The following is an 18,055-nucleotide window of genomic DNA, read 5'->3' as shown; positions in this document are numbered from 1 at the left end:
TCTGAATTAGCAGAAAATTCATATTGGTTCATCCCTGTTCGATTATAGGTATCACATTGCAATTATGTCAAATCAATCTACCAGGATTGAGAGAATGAGAATATTTAAATAGTTTTCATTTTATCACAGAATCCATGGACTTTTGTCATACTGTAACGGACCTCAATCGAATTCATATTCTGCAGTGTATTCAGACAATATTTTGTGACAGTTAGCAGAAAAGTACCAGCTGGTTTTAGTGATCAAATGGAACGAACATTTACTGATATTTGATGCCATAGATATATTTGTGTAGGTCGAACCTTGAAACTCTTCTACGTACTTTGCTTTACGATTTATTTTTTTCATTTTAATGACACTACTGAAAATTGTAATGAAAAGAAGGTGCAAAGTTTAACCAAGTTAATTCTAAGGAATGTATTACGTAAATAAATAAGAGTGTGTAGGTTTAAGGTAATAATGCTAAACAGTAGGTACCACTTTATGGCCAGAGTCTATCCAAGTGTCTTTTTTACTTTGTTTTGGTGCACACATACCCGTTTCATTACACCATTATTTTTTACATATTTCTTAACACATTGGAAATCAAACCATCCATAAATATCTATAGCTTCACTACTATAAAATGTCTTAAAATTGACGTTTTCAGTGCAATGTCATTTCAAGGGTACAGGCATCGTTTTACTAAGGGAATGTTGAACATGGAAACAATGTGGGTTTCAAGATAAAACAATTGGTCATATACCAGTCATAACAACAAACAACAACAAATTATTTTTTCTCCAATTTGTAAAAATATGTAAAAGTGCGGAAGAGGGTGAGGAAGAACTAATTGAGCTTGTCATAGAATGAACTACGACAAATGGTTTGAAGTTTTACACATTGCACATATTTTCCCTATTTCTGTTCAGAAGATGAAGTGCTCTATTGATAAAGCTGAAACGTAAGCGAGAGGAAGACTCAAGACAGTAGCATTAAACGTTCCGACCTTTGCTCCTTCCTGTCTTGTAATTCTAAAATTATGTGAGTTATCAGACCAAGGATTCATGGTTTGTAAAGCCTAACCAAAATATCCATAAAAGTCATTTCAGCTTTCCTTCAGCTGTCAAATATACCTACCAGATTTTGTTACAGTCATAAGAGAAATATTTTCCTCTCTAGTTCTTTTTTATGAAGTACATAAACACCTCGTTCTTTGAACATGTTTGTTAACTTGATAAATCGGATAATAACTTCTGTAAATACATAAAGAAAAGCAAACTTTTTTGTTTCATCGATAATGCATTTTAATGAAAGCACTGCTTGTAAGCAACATGTCAAAAACTTACTTTGTGAAACTTACATGAAACAACACACGAGAGGAAAATAATGAAGATAAAGCAGCAAATAAATACATAAAAGTAGTGCAAATACTACTTAGCAAATCAGGGAGAAATTTTTAAGGGAAAAGGGATTGGGATCAGCAACAGGTGCAATTCAATTCAATTCAACCTATGTGACATTTTTCACATCCTTTAATCAAGGGTTTCCAGGAACAAAACTAATTGAATTGTAGTTAATTGTCTTTGCACTGGTAAATTTTCTTTACACACATTACAAATGAAAGATGAATTCTTACTTATTTACATAAATTCATAAGATTTAAAATGTTCCAAAAGTTTACCTCTGCAGATAATATTGTCCTATCTAACCTGATGCAGATTCAAGGCACATACCTATAAAACTATCCAAAATTTAGAAATGCTGCATGCACATGTTTCAGTAATTTTGTAATGCATGATTTGTGTATTGTTACTAAGAAATTACATTAGGTTAGCTTGCATATATATAGAATATGCACCTTGTGCATATTTATCAATTCATCCAAGTGGTATTTGAAGCTATATGATCTTCAAAGTCATGCATATAGTTTGAACTTTTAATCTGATACTGTTTTTTTCTTTGTATGTAATGATATTAACATGAACTTTCTGTACATGAATCCTCAGTCTAATATTTTGCTTGAGAATGAAAAACATATATTTACAACAATTCACAATCACACATTTTACCTTTTTACATAAGTATATGAACTTTTCCCTCTAATTATTGTGTGTGTATATATATATTTATTTATTTTTGGATATATATATGTACGTTTATACTGCAAGTTAAACCGTACACACATTTTATTGTATGCTATATCAAAACATAGCAGGGCCTATTAGGCCTACACAACATATGAGGCTACCGTAAGTATATAGCCTACCAAAGATATCAGGAGAATTTGAGACATCCCTTCTCCTTTCGATGCCACACAAAACTAGACACAAACACCAGGTTAAAAAACCGGCGCATCTCATCTAATTTTTAAAAATCTTGCCATCCCCGTGCCTAACAAATCAATCTTTGGTAAATGATCAACCACAACTTACACCATGATCTGCTTCTAAATACAAACTTTTGCTCTCACAACTGAGTATACAAATGGGTCTGATACAGGTCACTTGGCACAGGAGGGTGGAGATGTGTAGATGGTGGCACTGAAGGTGTAGGGCCATGCCGAGGCAGAGCGTGTTGTTGGATTTCTCTGACTGCTTCCCGCAACTCAGCTCGCAAGGTCATTATGATGTCCTTCTTCATTTGATCCAGTTCCGAACCTGGTACCGACGGCATTGTCAGGTTACCTGCAGTAAAATATATAGTAGGTGGCTAGAAGAGGTACCCAAAGAAATCATATGATTTGCTACATTATTAACTTGCAGCCTCGGCTGAATCTTGACAACTGCAAAAGAATGTCATCACTTCCTTTTTTTGGAGTCTCTGTCCCTATTTTTTAAAAACATAAAACAGTATGTCAAAATGTCCCTTTTTTTGTGGCAATGACTTATCGGTGTAGAAATACTGCAACATTACACCTTCTCTACAATTACTGTGAGTTATGGCATTGCTGGATAGAAATTATTTCACATTTCAATGTCAACAATGTGCCATGTTCCAATTTTCTTAAAATATTGGAGTTTCTTCTCAGTTTACCTGAAACTAATGCCCCCACTCCCCACCTAGTGGTTGCATGACCTTGTAGTTGGTGGTGAGCCTTGTGTAATCTGATGATCCACTAGGCTATACCAGCAGTACCGTCCGTACCTTCTGGTAGGGTTTCCCATGCTGGGCAGGCTAGTGGTGAAGACTCAGACTAAGAAGCAACCTATTGGTCAATGGCGGAAGAAGATGGATGGCCATCTCAAAGGTGAAGGAGGCGGAAGAACCAGGAACCAGGAGGAGTAACACCTCTCTAAAAACCTTGGTCCAGCTGGTACCAGCTGGTAGCATCTTGTAAGGGCTCCTTGCCAGGCAACTATGGCGGAGAAGGAGACCTTCAGAATGGCATAGCTGGTGGAAGAGGCACTCATTCTCATTGAGTATAAATATGAGAAAAAGCCACTGTCTTGTGGAGAGGGGGGATCCTCAAAGACTAGGGTAAAATACCCCAACAGAAATTTAGCCTGCTTGGAGGTTTTCGTGGCAGCCCCATCACCAAGATCGGGTGCTGTGGGTCAATTGCCCGCACACTTTAAATCACACTATTAAAGAAACATCAACAAGAGGAAGCCGAACTGATTCTAAGACAACAACATTTGGCCTGAAAAGGATAACGAAAATTGGAATATGGAATATAAGAACTCTGTGGGAGAGTGGAAAACTATGGCAGGCAGTGGCGTGCAGGAAGAGCTATGGTCTGAGCATCCTAGGTATAAGTGAAGTCAGATGGCCAGAGTTTGGGGGCTAAATACCCATGAAGGAGTTACATTCATATATTCTGGAAGACCTGAGGGTGAAGGGGTGAGCCGCGATGGTGTGGGTATATTGATGGACAAGGAGGCAAAAAGGAGCCTTATTCAATGGTATCCAGTGTCTGCGAGGATAACTGTGGCACATTTCAAACCAATATTGTAAACATCGATATGATACAGTGTTATGCACCCACAGAAGCAGCAGAGCCTGAAGATAAACAAGAGTTTTATAAGCTGCTGAATGACACAATAAAGAAGCAAAAAAGAATGAATATAATAATTGGAGGAGATTTAAATGCAAAGGTGGGGCAGGACAATGAAGGCCTTGAACATGTCATGGGTAAACATGGCTTAGGAGAGCAAAATGAGAATGGACAACTTTTGGTGGACTTTTGTGTTAGTTATTGATGGTACTATATTTCCTCACAAGAAATACCATAAGGTATGGGTGTCACCAGACCACAGAACGGAAAACCAGATAGACCACGTGGCAATTAGATGGAGGTGGTCGACATTCGCTACAGGATGTAAGAAACGAGAGGTGCAGACAGTGGGAGTGATCATCATTTGGTAATGGCTAACTTTAAAATGAAAATGAAAGCACAGAAGAAGAGAACAGAACAGACAAGAAAGCGATATGATGTTAGTAAGTTGAAGGATAAGAATCTCCAGGAAACCTTCAGGATTGAACTGAGAAATCCATTCCAAGTATTGACCGATGTAAATGAGGAAAATGAAACCATTGAAAGAAAATGGACAAAAATCCGATCTGCATTCACAGAAATAAGTGAAAAGGTTCTGGGCTTTAAAGAAAAGAGGAAAAAAAGACTTGATGACTGAACAGACCTGGGAAAAGATTAAAGAGTGAAAAATAATTAAGGAGGCAATGAACTCAAGCAGGACAAGGGCAAGGAAGGTAGAATTGCAAACAAAGTATACAGAGAAGGATCGAAAAGTAAAGAGTAGTGTTCATAGGGATCAAAGAAATTAGGTAGACAATCTGTCCCAACAGGTAGAGGAAGGAGCAAAAAAGAGAAATCTTAAAGAACTGTACAACATCACAAAAGTTCTGTCAAGATGCACAAAAATCGACCAATCGCTCTGTGGATGCTCAGATAGACCAGGGGGAAGAGGAAAATGATAATGAAGGTGATGTTGACCCCAGTGTAAGAATCATGACTGATGTTCCAACAGTAGGAGAAATTAAACAGGCTCTGAAAGAGATATGTAATGGTAAATCAGCGGGTGTTGACAACATACCACCGGAAGTGACGAAAAGTGACATGAACACCATGGCAAATTTGTTGCAGCCCTTGTTTGAGAAGATATGGATAGAGGGAGAAATGCCTAAGGACTGGAGGAGTGGCCTGTTGGTGCAGCTACCTAAAAAGGGGGATACATCAAAGTGTGACAACTGGGGAGGTATAGCACTTCTCTCCATTTCGAGTAAGATCTTCACTAAAGTTATCCTAAACAGAATTAAGGAACATGTTAACTTGAGACTCAGAAGAGAACAGGCAGGGTTTCGACCAAATCGCTCTTGTATCGATCAAATTAACACCTTGCGTATAATTTTGGAGCAGTGTATAGAATGGTCATCTCGTCTATACAGTTTTCGTTGACTTCGAGAAAGCATTGATTGATTGATTTGGTGTTTTAAGTCCACTTTATGCATGGTAAGGCTAATCAGGACTGGACCTACAGTTTGAAGTGGGATCCAAAGCACAATGTGCCTCCACCGGGTATCGAACCTGGGACCCCTTGATCACAAGGCGACAACGCTACCAATGTGACATCAGGGAGGCTTAAGAGAAAGCATTTGACTCAGTCAACAGAAAGGCAATGTGGAAGGAAGTGAAACGTTATGGGGTAGTGACAAAAATTTTTGGTCTTATCTGAGAAACTTATCGTGATTATACATGTAGAGTTATACATGAAGGCCGTGTATCTGAGCCAATATATGTGCAGTCTGGAGTGAGGCAAGGTTGCATATTATCAGCACCCACAATGTTCCTGATTGTGATTGATGCAGTGATGCAAAATGTAATAAGAGGGAAAAGACGTGGTATCCAATGGGGATTGAATAACAGACTAGAAGATCTTGATTTTGCAGATAATTTGTGCTTCTTGTCTGAAGCACATGGTGATAGGCAAAGAAAACTAGCTGATTTGATAGAAAGTGCAAAAAGAGTAGGACTTGTGATTAACTCCAAGACGACCAAGGAACTGAGGATTAACTAAACACACAAAAAAACAAACAAAAAAAAACACGTTTAGTATCGGTGAAGAGATTATTGAAAATGTGGATAGCTTTATTTACCTGGGTAGTGTGGTGGCAAAAGATGAAGGGGCTACACAGGATGTATCTCAACGTATCAAAAAAGCAAGCGGCACCTTTGTGAGGCTCTATCCAGTATGGAAAACAAGAAAATATCCATGAAGACCAAACTTAGTATTTTTTGAAGTAATGTTAAGTCTGTGCTGTTATTTGGGTCTGAGACATGCAAGGAAACAAAAAAGATCACCTCTAAACTGCAGACCTTCATCAATCGCTGCCTGAGAAAAAAATTGAATATCTTTTGGCCGGAAGTGATTCAAAACCAAGAACTTTGGAGAAAGACTGGAGAAACCTAGGTGTCCATACAGATAAAGCAGTGAAAATGGAATTGGATAGGGCATACATTGAGGAAGGAAAATGAGGCTGTCGAGAGGGAGACACTAGACTGGAACCTGCAGGGAAGAAGGAAAAGAGGGAGACCTAGACAGACGTGGCGAAGATCTGTTCACGTTGAGGTATTAGAGGAAGGAAAGAGCTGGAATGCAGTGAAGAGAATTGCCGTCAGTAGGACCAGGTGGAGATGCTTTGTTGATGCCCTACGTTCCACAGGGAACAACAGGAATTAAGTGAAAGTAAGTCAATGAAACCACTGAATGACTATCTTCGTACACGAATGGTTTGTGGACAAGTGACAAGAATGCTCTTTCAGTGCAAACTTTGAAAGCTATGTTTATTAATAAGATACAGTTTAATGTGTAAACTTTTACAAAATGAAGAGGATCCATTCATCAGCAATATATCAATGAATGAATTCTAATTCTAAACGACTGCTTGGTTCAAGTGCAGTGCATATCACCATGTAAGTTATTTATGCAATAGTTATTTATTTATTTAATTAGTTATCAAAGTTAAACATTTATGACAAAACAGTCTTTATATTAAAATGTGTACATTTTGCCATCCCGTTTTGTGCAGTTTTTCCTTTATGAAAAAATGAAAAATGTCCCGTATTGTTTTAAAAATCTGATCACCTTAAACTCGCCACTAAAGTTAACCTTACAGCACTTCATAGCTACAGTTTGTGTAAAATACTGTGCGAAATGATCAAAATCTGTAAAAATCTGAAACAACACAAAGCAGATATATGGGTTGTGGTTAGAAAATAACCAGATTTTTTTTTCTTTACAGGTGTCCTTTTAAACCAAGAAGGAATATCTGGGCACAAACTTCCACTCGTGTGCATTGAACAGTTTGGCTGTAGCCTTCGTTGCTTCATAAGAAGCAGACAATGTACAAAATATGCCATGGAAAACATGCCGAGTGCTAAAAATCAAACAATGCATCAATTCAAAATTCTTCAAAAAACTTGGAAAATCAGTTACCTAATTGTACAGTTTGTTGAGGGAAGTTTACATGAGTGTCTCCATCATATTCATTTTTTTAGTAGTTCAAGAGATTTGAAAAGGTGAGAGAAGATGTCAGAGATGATCCACACACCAGCCTCCCGTGCACTTCAAGAACAGCTGGGAAATAGAAAAAGTAGCTCAAATTGTTAGAGAATATTTTTGCCCAAGCATTTAAGCAATTGTTGAATTAGTAAATGTGGATATAGAAAGCGCTAGACATATATTACACGAAGATCTTGGAATGAAGAAAAAATGTGTACAAAAGTGTTGCCAAAACTCCACACTCCTGAGCAAAACGAACATGGAATGATTATTTGTGCTGAAATTCTTGTAAAAACTGAAAACAACCCAAACTTCCTGGAAAATGTCCTTACTTTATGACAAAACCTGGGTTTTTCAGTATGATCCTAAAACTGAACAACAGTTCATGCATTGGAAAAGTCCCACTTCCATGAAAAAAAGAAAGCATGGAGGAGCAAGTCAAAATTCAAATCCACAATTATTATTTTCGATAACCGAGTTATCATCTACATTAATTCGGTGCCTAAAGGACAGACAGTGAACCAGGTCTACTATATGGAGGTTTTGATGGCTCTTTGTGAGTAAGTGAGAAGATGACAACCAGAAATGTGGAAAAACGATTCATGGATTCTTCACCAGAAAAACACGCAGGTACACAACACATTGTCTCTGAAGACATTTTCAGCTAAACACAAGATCCCAGTGATGGAACATCCATCATATTTGCTAGACCTAGCCCTGTGTGTCTTCTTTATGTTCCCAAAGGTCAAATCTGTACTAAAAGGAACCCTGTTTGAGTTCATAGATGTGATGAAAGCAAAAGTAACGAAACTCATGAACAGTTGTTCAGAAAATGATTTGCAACACTGTTTATAACAGTGGAAAATTTGCATTGAGCAATGTAGCTATAAGGAAGGAAAGTACATTAGAGGCGATAACATTTTGCATGTGCAATTTGATCAATAAAAAAACGTTTGAGCATCAATCTGGTTATTTACTAACAATATGGCTACATGTAGTCAGCATGCAAATTAATGATTAGGTAGGTTAGATGGGGAGAGTGGATGCCAGGATCCCGCCACCCAGACACAAGTATCCTGGTAAAAAGTTAATTTTCATATCTGCCAGGGGTGACTTTATTTTGAAAAAATAATATAATAGATGTATTTGTAACACATATATTTCCCAAATGTAAATTTCTCACAAAGTAAGTAACTTCTGTGCTCTCAAATGTCTCAAGTATAATCTATGACATTACAATGAACTATTATAAAACACAGTATATACTGAACCCAACTTACTATCAAGAAATACTGTACTTAGAGACATTTTCTGTGTTTGTCATTAAGTGTAAAAAGGAATAAACATTCAAAATTAATGGAGAGCTTCTCCTTTTTGTCATCCACACATTAAACTTCCTGCATTAAAATAACTGTTTTCAAAAAGTTCAATTCATATGTGCAGTTTGAGCAAATATTCAACGAATTGCAATGCTAATTCCATAAAAACAGTAAACTTTGTTGTATAACGAAACTTCTAGACTAATACAATTTTAAAAATGCAATAATTATGAAAAAAAATCAGTAGATAGCACTGTGACCATGATGTTGTGAAAGATGAGTGTGAGAAAATTAATGATTTATTATCATCATCATCCTTTGATATTTCCTGCCTCTGGCTGGGTTGGCATAGAAGTCAGACCTCTCCATTTTCATGGTCTTCCACTTCCATCACTATTCCAATCTTGTCCTCTTCTATTAACACTCTCTGCCATCTTGGTCTCCCCCTTGGCCTTATTCCCACTCCATGTGCATGGTAAGCTCTTACCAGTAGGCTTTCTGCATCCATCCTCTTCATGTGTCTGAACCATCTCATCTGTGCCTGATCTGTCCTGTCCTGAAGCTTCACCACATCCACTGTCTGTAAGATCTCCTCATTCCTTATTCTATCCCTTCTAGTCTTCCCCAATATACTCCTTAAAAATTTCATCTCCACTGCCTGCATCTTTCATTTGTCTCTCTCATGTCATTGTCCAAGTCTCTGCTCCATACATAATTATTGGCACATAGTATGTATTATATACATATTACCTTCTTGCATTTCATAGGTACATCCAAGTTCCATACTAATCTTCGAACGCTTTGATGTAGTCCACCACTCATTTGTCCTCTTCTGTTTACCTCCTCATCTATTCTTCCACTTCTCTCAATTATGCTTCCTAGATATTTTAAGCTCTCCACTACCCTCAACTCTTCCGTGCTCATCTTTATTCTTGGTTCATTCCTGGCTCTGATTCTTGTTATTAGCACTTCGCTCTTTTCTGCACTGAAACCATTCCTGCTCTTCTGATTTCTTCATTCCAACTATCAAGCTGTCTCTGTACTTCTTCCCTGTTTCCCCATATTACTAAGTCATCAATAAACAACAGGGCCTTCATCTCTTCCTCTCCTATCTTCTTCCCCACCTCTTCGTAATTGCATCCATTGTGATTATGAAGAGAAGTGAGGAAAGAGCACTTTCCCGTTTTAGTGCATTACTTATACTGAACCACTCTGTTCTTCCAACTGGTGTCTTCACACAGCTCTGCTTGGCCTTGTACTCTACACACTATCTCTTCCTCGAATCTCTTAGAGCCTTCCAAATCTTTGTTCTGTCCATGCTATCATATGCCTTTTCTATCTCTAGAAATAATCAAATAATTTCCATACTCGTAGTGCCTTTCCTGCATTTGCCTTATGGTGAATATCAGATCTACTGTTGATCTGCCTCTCCTAAATCCATACTGTTCCTCTCTCATGTTCAGCTCAGTTACTTCCCTTATTCTTTTCTCTATTATTTTCTCATACATCTTTGCTGAGTGGCACATTAGTGTCATTCCTCTGTAGTTTTTACATTCCTTTCTGTCACCCTTCTTGAATATGGGAACTATTGGTCCCTTTGTCCAATCTCTTGGCACTTCTCTCTTGCCAAGCTGTTTTTAACTCTCTGTATAGCCACTGCACACTTATCACTCCAGCTCCTACTATTATTTTCACTGGCACTTCATCTACTCCAGGTGCTCTACCTCTCTTCATTCTCTTCAGTGCTTCCTCCACTTCTTTCCATGTGAGATTAATTTTTTTCCTTCCTGTTCTCTTTTTCCTTCAATTCTTCATGTTCAATTCCTTTTTTCATGTTCAGCAATTTCTCGAAAAGATTTCTTCACATTCTCCTTATTTCTTCATCCTCTTCTACAATGTTTCCCCTTTCATCCCTTAGCTTACAGCTGTCTCCTCTTTCTCTTCTCCTCTCTCTCTCACTAATCCATACAATACTTTCTTGTTCCCATCTACATCTTCTTCTAGCACTTTGCCCTATTCTTCCATCCACTTTCTTTTTTCATCCTTTACTACTGTTCTTGCATCTTTCTTCTTTTCCATGTACTCTTTTCGTACATTTTGTGATTTACATTTAAACCATTTTCTAAATGCATCATTTTTGTTTTACACTGTATTTCTTTCTTCTTTCTTTTCTTGCTTGTCCTTCCACATACCATTCCTCTACTAATTCTGTCTTAAATCTTATCCATTCTGTTTCTACTCCTTTGGGTTCATCTCTTGGCACTTTTGTTTGCAATATTTCTTGATATTTCTCTTTTATCATCTTATCTTTCAATTTCTACACTCTTATCCTTCTCTCTTGTTCCTCCCTTCTATCTTTTATTTTCCATCTCCTACTAAGTAGCCTGTGGTCACTGTGTAAGTTCTCAATGCATATTACTTTAATGTTGTTCATTTTCTTCTCTACTTCCTTGTTTAACAATATATAATCTATTACAGACTTTTGTCCATTTTTCCAACTGCATCTTGTGATTTTGTGGCTGTCATATTTCTTCTTAAACCAGCTATTACCTACTAAGTGTCCGTTTCTCTTACAAAAGTCCAGTAGCCTCCTTCCCTCCTCATTCCTCTGTCGCCATCCATCTGCTCCAAGTATTTCTGTAATCCCTTTCCTGTCTCTTCCCACTTGTGCATTAAAATCACTCATCACAATTTGCCATTCCTTTCCTACTACATGTTCTTCCAAGTCTTCTTCAAATTCTTCTTTCTCCTCCCTTGTACATCCTGTTTGTGGGACATACACTTGAATTATTTCTATTACTTTCCCTCTTACATTCATTTTTAGTTTTATTATTCTGTCATTTACCCTTTCTACTTCCTCACTTATTCCACTTCTGCTATGAATCCAATCCCATTTCTCCTGCACTCTTCAGTACCTGCTCAGTACAGTTTTAGTCTTTCCTCAATTTCATTTCTCCTCTTCCTTTCCATTTCCTTTCGCTCATTCCAAAGATGTTGATTCCTCTTCTCTCCATTAGATCTACAATATCTTCAGTCCTTCTTGTCAGTGTTCCAATATTCAATGTCCCTATTCGTCACCTCCAATTTTCAGTCTGGCTTGCTTCTTTCTTTTCTCGATTTTTTTTATGTTTTAGGCTGTCGGCTAATCGGGCCTGTCAAAGCATGCACCTGGGTTGTGGGGCTGCCACCTGTGGGTTCCCAGGTACACCTTTGTTTTCTGTCAGGATTCCAACTCCCTTAGCCTTTCTGGATCCCTCCAGGCCCATAAGGCAGTGGGGGCAAACACTTTTATGGTGGTGTTTATTCGCCATGACACAAGGCTGTCGATGGGTATTTGTGACATTTGCTGAGTATGTCCATGCCACTGGACACCCTCCACACTCTGATATCCTTGCTGCCTTGGTCCGGCACTGCTTATTTGGGTTTCCCCTTATTCGCAGCTTCCCCTCATATCAGACAGAGGTTTAACTATCCGCCACCTGTGATCTATTCAGTTACTGAGGTTCGCACCAGAATGATTTATTATGTAGTTATTAATTATTTTAACATATTTCTCCCACAATTTCACTACCGCTACTATTATTAATAATAGTAATAATAATGTGCATTTATCAGCTTCAAAAAAGAGAGATGGGAGACTTCTGTGCATGCACACCTGCGTTCTGACAAGGTTGACAACTGATATTGGTAGATACAATATGCATCACCCTGTACGTTCCTTATCCACACATGAAAAATGTATAATTTAAGTTCCACAGCAGCAGCTAATTGAAAAGTCTCCAAAAATATAAAAACATACTCAAAAGAAGGCAACTGCTCTGCTTGAACATTGTCCTTTGCTGTACGTGAATTATTGTTCTTACCTTGGGATACAGAATAAGGTGGTGTTGGGCTTGATGCACGATCGCGGTTGGCTTCCACTCCCAACATACCCAAATCAACAGATCTTTGCTGGGGCATGGACGACACTGTCATCGGTGGTGAGGAATACAGCAACGGCTGGCTGGCTGAAGCGTAGCTTGAGGGATGACTCACCGGAAGGCTGTTTGCGGGTGGTATAGAGCCTGGATGTCCTCGTAACGAGCGAATTATATCCCTTTTGATGGCATCCATGTGACTCGTGGCCCTAGCTGTCTCCCGTTTCCTATCTTCCCGTAGTTCGTACCTGAGAATGAAAAGAGTAGATTCATGTAAGGTTGGAGTGGAATGAATTTCTACAACTTGAAATTTATTTACAGTCATGTAAGTTGTTGGCTGAAATATATTACAGTCCCAAAGATATGTGCAGTGCTTTTATCATGTAGCTGCTGAAAAACAACTTTATGAGTTGAACTACAATGTAATTTAAGAGAGTTTTTCCATTTTTACTTCTTGAACTTTCATTTTACATTAATCTATTTTATTGTTATTTTTTTATGTAATCAAAAAATAACCCACATTATCTGACTTCAAAGCTTAAACACATTCTCCACCAGAAATGCAGAACCTCTGTTTGCACCTTTTGTTAAACTGCACCTAAAAGCTGGAAGACACTTCGAAATAAAGCAAAATTACAGAACTAGAAACGCTTTGCAACTTCATGTATGAGGTATGATAGATTATCAAAGGCATGAGTAAAATATAAATTCCTGAAAGCCACTAGTAATTGTTTTACTTTCAACAACAATCGCACTAACTAACATTTATTAAACTTCAATAACCTGTTATTTTACTGAAACAGTACCTCCCCGATGGCGCAGTGGTACCGTTGTTGCCTTATAATCAAGGGGTCCCAGGTTCAATACCAGGTGGAGGCAGATAGAACTGTAGATCCAGTCCCGATTAGCCTTACCGTGCATAAAGTGCACTTAAAACACAAACTCAATTTACTTAAACACACTTTATATATTTAATTTATTTTGTTTTGTTATTTCTCTGTACCGTATTTCTATAAGTTTTCTTCGTCTGCACTTGTTTTTCTTTTTCTGCTGTTAACTGCTCACTGCTATGTTCGATGAAAAAATATTTTTAATTTAAACATCTTTGGGGATGTTTAAATTACAATTTGAATTTTATTTTCTTCCGTTGACCCTTGATTAAAAGGGCATGGAAAATGTCAAGATACAAAATAAAATAGTATTTAGTTTAGTACATCATAACAAAAAAGAAGAAACATTGTGTAGTACATTACATCACTACATCAAAGTAAAAATTGAAAAATACACTTCATTACACTACAATTAAAATAAAAACACATTAGCATTGCATCATTGAAATAAGAATATAATTAAAATACATATTGTTTAGAACACTGGCCTTGCATTATTAAAATAAGAATAAAAATAAAATACATATTGTTCAGTACATTGGCTTTGCATCAAAATAATAATATATTTTTTAAAAAAAACATTTATTATAATCATGCTGGAATATAAGATGGGGGCTGTTTAGTTCAACTATCATGAGGTTTGCTTGTGAAGTGTATACACATTGAGCATATTTCTGTCTTGTTCCACGAGTTCTGTGAGACTGTAGAGAGCTCTGTCTGTCAAATACATTTTTTATTGTTTGTATTTGTTTATTTTTTTGGAGATATCATTTTTATGTCATGAGGCAACTGGTTGTAGAATATTTTCCCGGCATTCATTGGTGATTATTTTGAGATATTGAGTCTGTATTGGTTCTGGCAATAATCATCTTTCCTTCTTGTATTGTGGTTGCGTATTGGGTTATTTTTAGTCATGCTTCTAGTATTTAGAACAAACGTTATAGCCTTATAGATGTATAGGGAGTATATTGTCATTATTTGTTTCTCCCTGAATAACTCTTTGCAAGATTCCCTACAGCCTAGTTTGTCCATTATTCTAAGTGCTCTCTTTTAAAGTCTCAGTATTCTGACAGCATTATTATAAGATGATTCACCCCACGCTATTATGCCATATTCAACATAGGGGTAAATTAGTCCATAATATATGCATTTGTTAATTTCTGTTAAATTATATTCAGCCATTTGTTTTACTGCAGATGTTAATTTGTTCTTCCCACGTTAATTTTTGTTCTAGTGTTATTCCCAAAAACTTGACTGAAGATACAGTTGCTATGAGCACATTGTCTATGCATAGGGTTTGTGACTAAAAATCCATGTTTCAGATTGTATTGAATATCATAAATTTTGTTTTATTCTTGTTTATTATTAATCCGTGTGAAGTTAGGTATTGTGCCAGTTGGTTTATGGTGATAAAAGTGTTTATTTCAAGCTTTCTAGGGTCGGCACCTCTGGCAAGCATGGTTGTGTCATCTGCATAGGTGATAATTTTTGTGTTTGGGTATTGTGGTACATTGTTTATGTACAGAATGAAGAACAAGGGCCCCAGGATTGATCCTTGGGGTAACTCCATTAACACTTTCCTACTTTGTGATTTAAAGTTAGTGACTATACTATGTATGTCGTAGCTTATTTGGGTAATTTGCATTCTGTCCTGTATATAAGTGGGCTCCGTGGTCACATCCCACACCCTCGATTTCGGCTGCATTTCAAATATTTTCGTCAAAATATAAGTTTCTTCTAAGAAAAGGGTGTTTCATAATAGCGCGGAAGTTAATTTTTTCACATCTACATGCTACGAAACTTACATTTTTGTAATATTAAAATTCCTTGCGTACATAACGTCAACACGGTTTTTGAGGGCTTCCATCATGGATTCATGTCACAGGTGCACCTCTACACATTTTCTTTTTCTTCTTATGATTGACTTCTGGAATGGGATTCAGTCAGCCCTGGCCCAAAACCATGGTAACGGTTGAAGTTTTTGCGTGCGATGACGTGTAACCGGCCAAGTGAATGCATCACTTCAATGTGAAGTCACGTGAAATGACAAAACGACAGTGTTGCAGTATGCAGATATTAAACACCAGAACAAGAACAATGTCTAGATGAGGATGTGTACTACAGGCTATGGAAAAGGAGATGCGATAACCACTAACGCCGTCAAACGGTTGGGCGGGAACTTTACGTCACATACCATGAAGAAGTAATAGGATCTGAGCTGATTATGTCCTTTGCGATTAGTCCACTCAGAATTAGTTCACTTCATCAAATGATTTACTAAATCTCATCAATTTACATTGTCGAATTCATTATTTGAGTTTTTTTTGGCTTAGGTACAACATCTTCACCGAAGAGAAAATTATGCTCATTTCTTTGTTTTCATTGACCCTGTACATCCAGGGTCAAGGAAGTCAGTAATAAGGTGTGTTATATACAGTGTACGTACAACTATAGATTGAATTGTATCTTCTCCAAATATGATGTATAAAGAAACAAACTGCCGGAGAACTAAGTGAGGTGAGTGTACAATTTTATATTACTATTATAGTGGAACCACAAGCAAAGAAACCTGCGCAGACTCGCGACTCCTGTGCACCGTACTCCAGTGTGGAGAGGAGGGGGAGAGTGGAGCATGCTCTCTTATAGTCCGAGTTGAACGGAAGAGGAGGAAGGTTCTTTTTCTTGTGGTCGCTCTTGTAAGTAAGGGGAACTGTGATTGGCCATTCATCTATTTTATCACTTCTTCATAATCTCAATTGACTTAAATGGCCCGAAGAGCAAAGTAAATTTATCAAATATAAATACAAACACGTACCGTTTAATAAATAACCAAAATGGAATGAAAAGTTGGCAGTTTGTATTTTTATTGCTTTATGTGAATATGTAGGGAAAAACCGAGAGAGAATTGTACACCAATGGCAAAGAAATGGTAGGCGAAGTATTTACCAGAATTATACTCCCTACATTCCTGCTCATAATAAGGAGTCGAAGGTATCTTGCTTAAGGATCTTTCTTCGATGTAAACCTAAAAGTTGACTTTTCAGATTACGTACATAATCTTCTGGGCAGAAATGCGCACTGCAGATTCTAGCATGATTCACGTTAGCGTTTCCACACGAATCCAAAGCTCGGTGACCGAAGAATCCTTTTGAATAACGTATATATTATGTTCAACGTATTTGGAAGATGTATCTTGTGCTGAACTAAAATAAATAATAATAACAAGTGGTGTGCGGTATCTCGGAAAGTCGGGACCTGGATAGGAAAGAAAAATTCCGTCGCTATCACGACTTCAGCAAATTACTTACCTAAATTTCTGGATCCCGAGCAGTCGGGAAATACCGAATGGTCATTTTAAAACGGTATTAATTCTTGACGTTTTCTACATTGCAAGTGTCTGGAACTATCGGAAATTGTTAGTTTTCATTCCAGAAATGCAAAGAAAATCACTTAAGGTGAAAATGAGAATTTGAGATTTCCCGACTAGTCGAGAAATTGCGAATATTTCCCATCCCGAATGTCGGGATTTAAAAAAAAAATTCCCGTTCCGATCAAAAATATTCTGTCCCGCATAACAATAAGTACCTATCTATATTTATTTTCAATTTGTCTGAAGCCACAAAATGTAAATGGGTGGAAATGCTCATTTGTGTACTCGATTTCGTGTGTTCAGTTTCTGGCATGGTTTCCTATCTAAATAGTGCAACACTAGCGCATAGATTTGGAATTCATTTCATGGATAAATTCACCTCTTACCGTCGTTTCGTCATTACGAGTAAACAACGGATTGGCCCAACCTATACTTCTAATAACCTTGGATTCAGTGCCTGGCCTTAGGATGAAGAGGTAAGTTACCTTCTGAGATTTAATTTTTTGTTAAAAATAGTGTTCGGCAGGTTGCTCTGGCCAGTTTCTAACATGCCTTCCAAAGGGACTCTATAGAGAAAGGTGGGGCCGCGGTACCGGTAGAAGGTGGTAAGTTAATTACCCCAGGGGCGAAGCCCAGAATCGGCGGGAAATTTGGATCCAGCAATTTTTATGAAATTTATTGGGGTATAACCCTGAAAAACAGATTTTTACATATATCCATCAGTACGGGTGCAACGAAACTAACATGGCTGCAAGTAGAGTATGGGTGCTATGAAACTAACATGGCTGCAGAATTTGCAACACACAATCTTCATAAATATAAATAAAATCCTTGCGAAATCGAGGGTGTAGGATTTGACCACAGACCCGATAAGTGCACTTAAAACAAACAATGTGAACTTTTTGCTATGAAGGCAGAAACAACTTTTATTAAATTTTGAATGCAATTTTGCACTTATTAAGTAAACATTAGCTATGATATTTCACATGGGAAGCTATTGTGCTAGTATTGCTTAATATAATAAAAAAAATCTTGATACATAGATCTGCAATTATTGAAC

The 18,055-nt window shown here is 37.4% G+C and overlaps 1 protein-coding gene across 1 annotated transcript in view; it reads right to left on the bottom strand.

The window, feature by feature from the left end:
- Positions 1–18,055, bottom strand: part of LOC145991421 (transient-receptor-potential-like protein) — an 885,379-nt gene continuing 867,324 nt past the window's right edge. The window contains exons 18-19 of the mRNA XM_083127420.1: positions 12,682–12,983; positions 1–2,666 (exon numbers count right to left, since the gene is read on the bottom strand). Of these exons, the coding sequence (XP_082983546.1) occupies positions 2,449–2,666; positions 12,682–12,983 (520 nt within the window). The 3' untranslated portion in view covers positions 1–2,448. The remainder of the gene's footprint in view (positions 2,667–12,681; positions 12,984–18,055) is intronic.

This window comes from Lepisma saccharinum, chromosome 8, assembly GCF_977018435.1.
Source record: "Lepisma saccharinum chromosome 8, izLepSacc3.1, whole genome shotgun sequence".
NCBI lineage: Eukaryota > Metazoa > Arthropoda > Insecta > Zygentoma > Lepismatidae > Lepisma > Lepisma saccharinum.
This window is presented reverse-complemented; position numbering and strand designations above follow the sequence as displayed.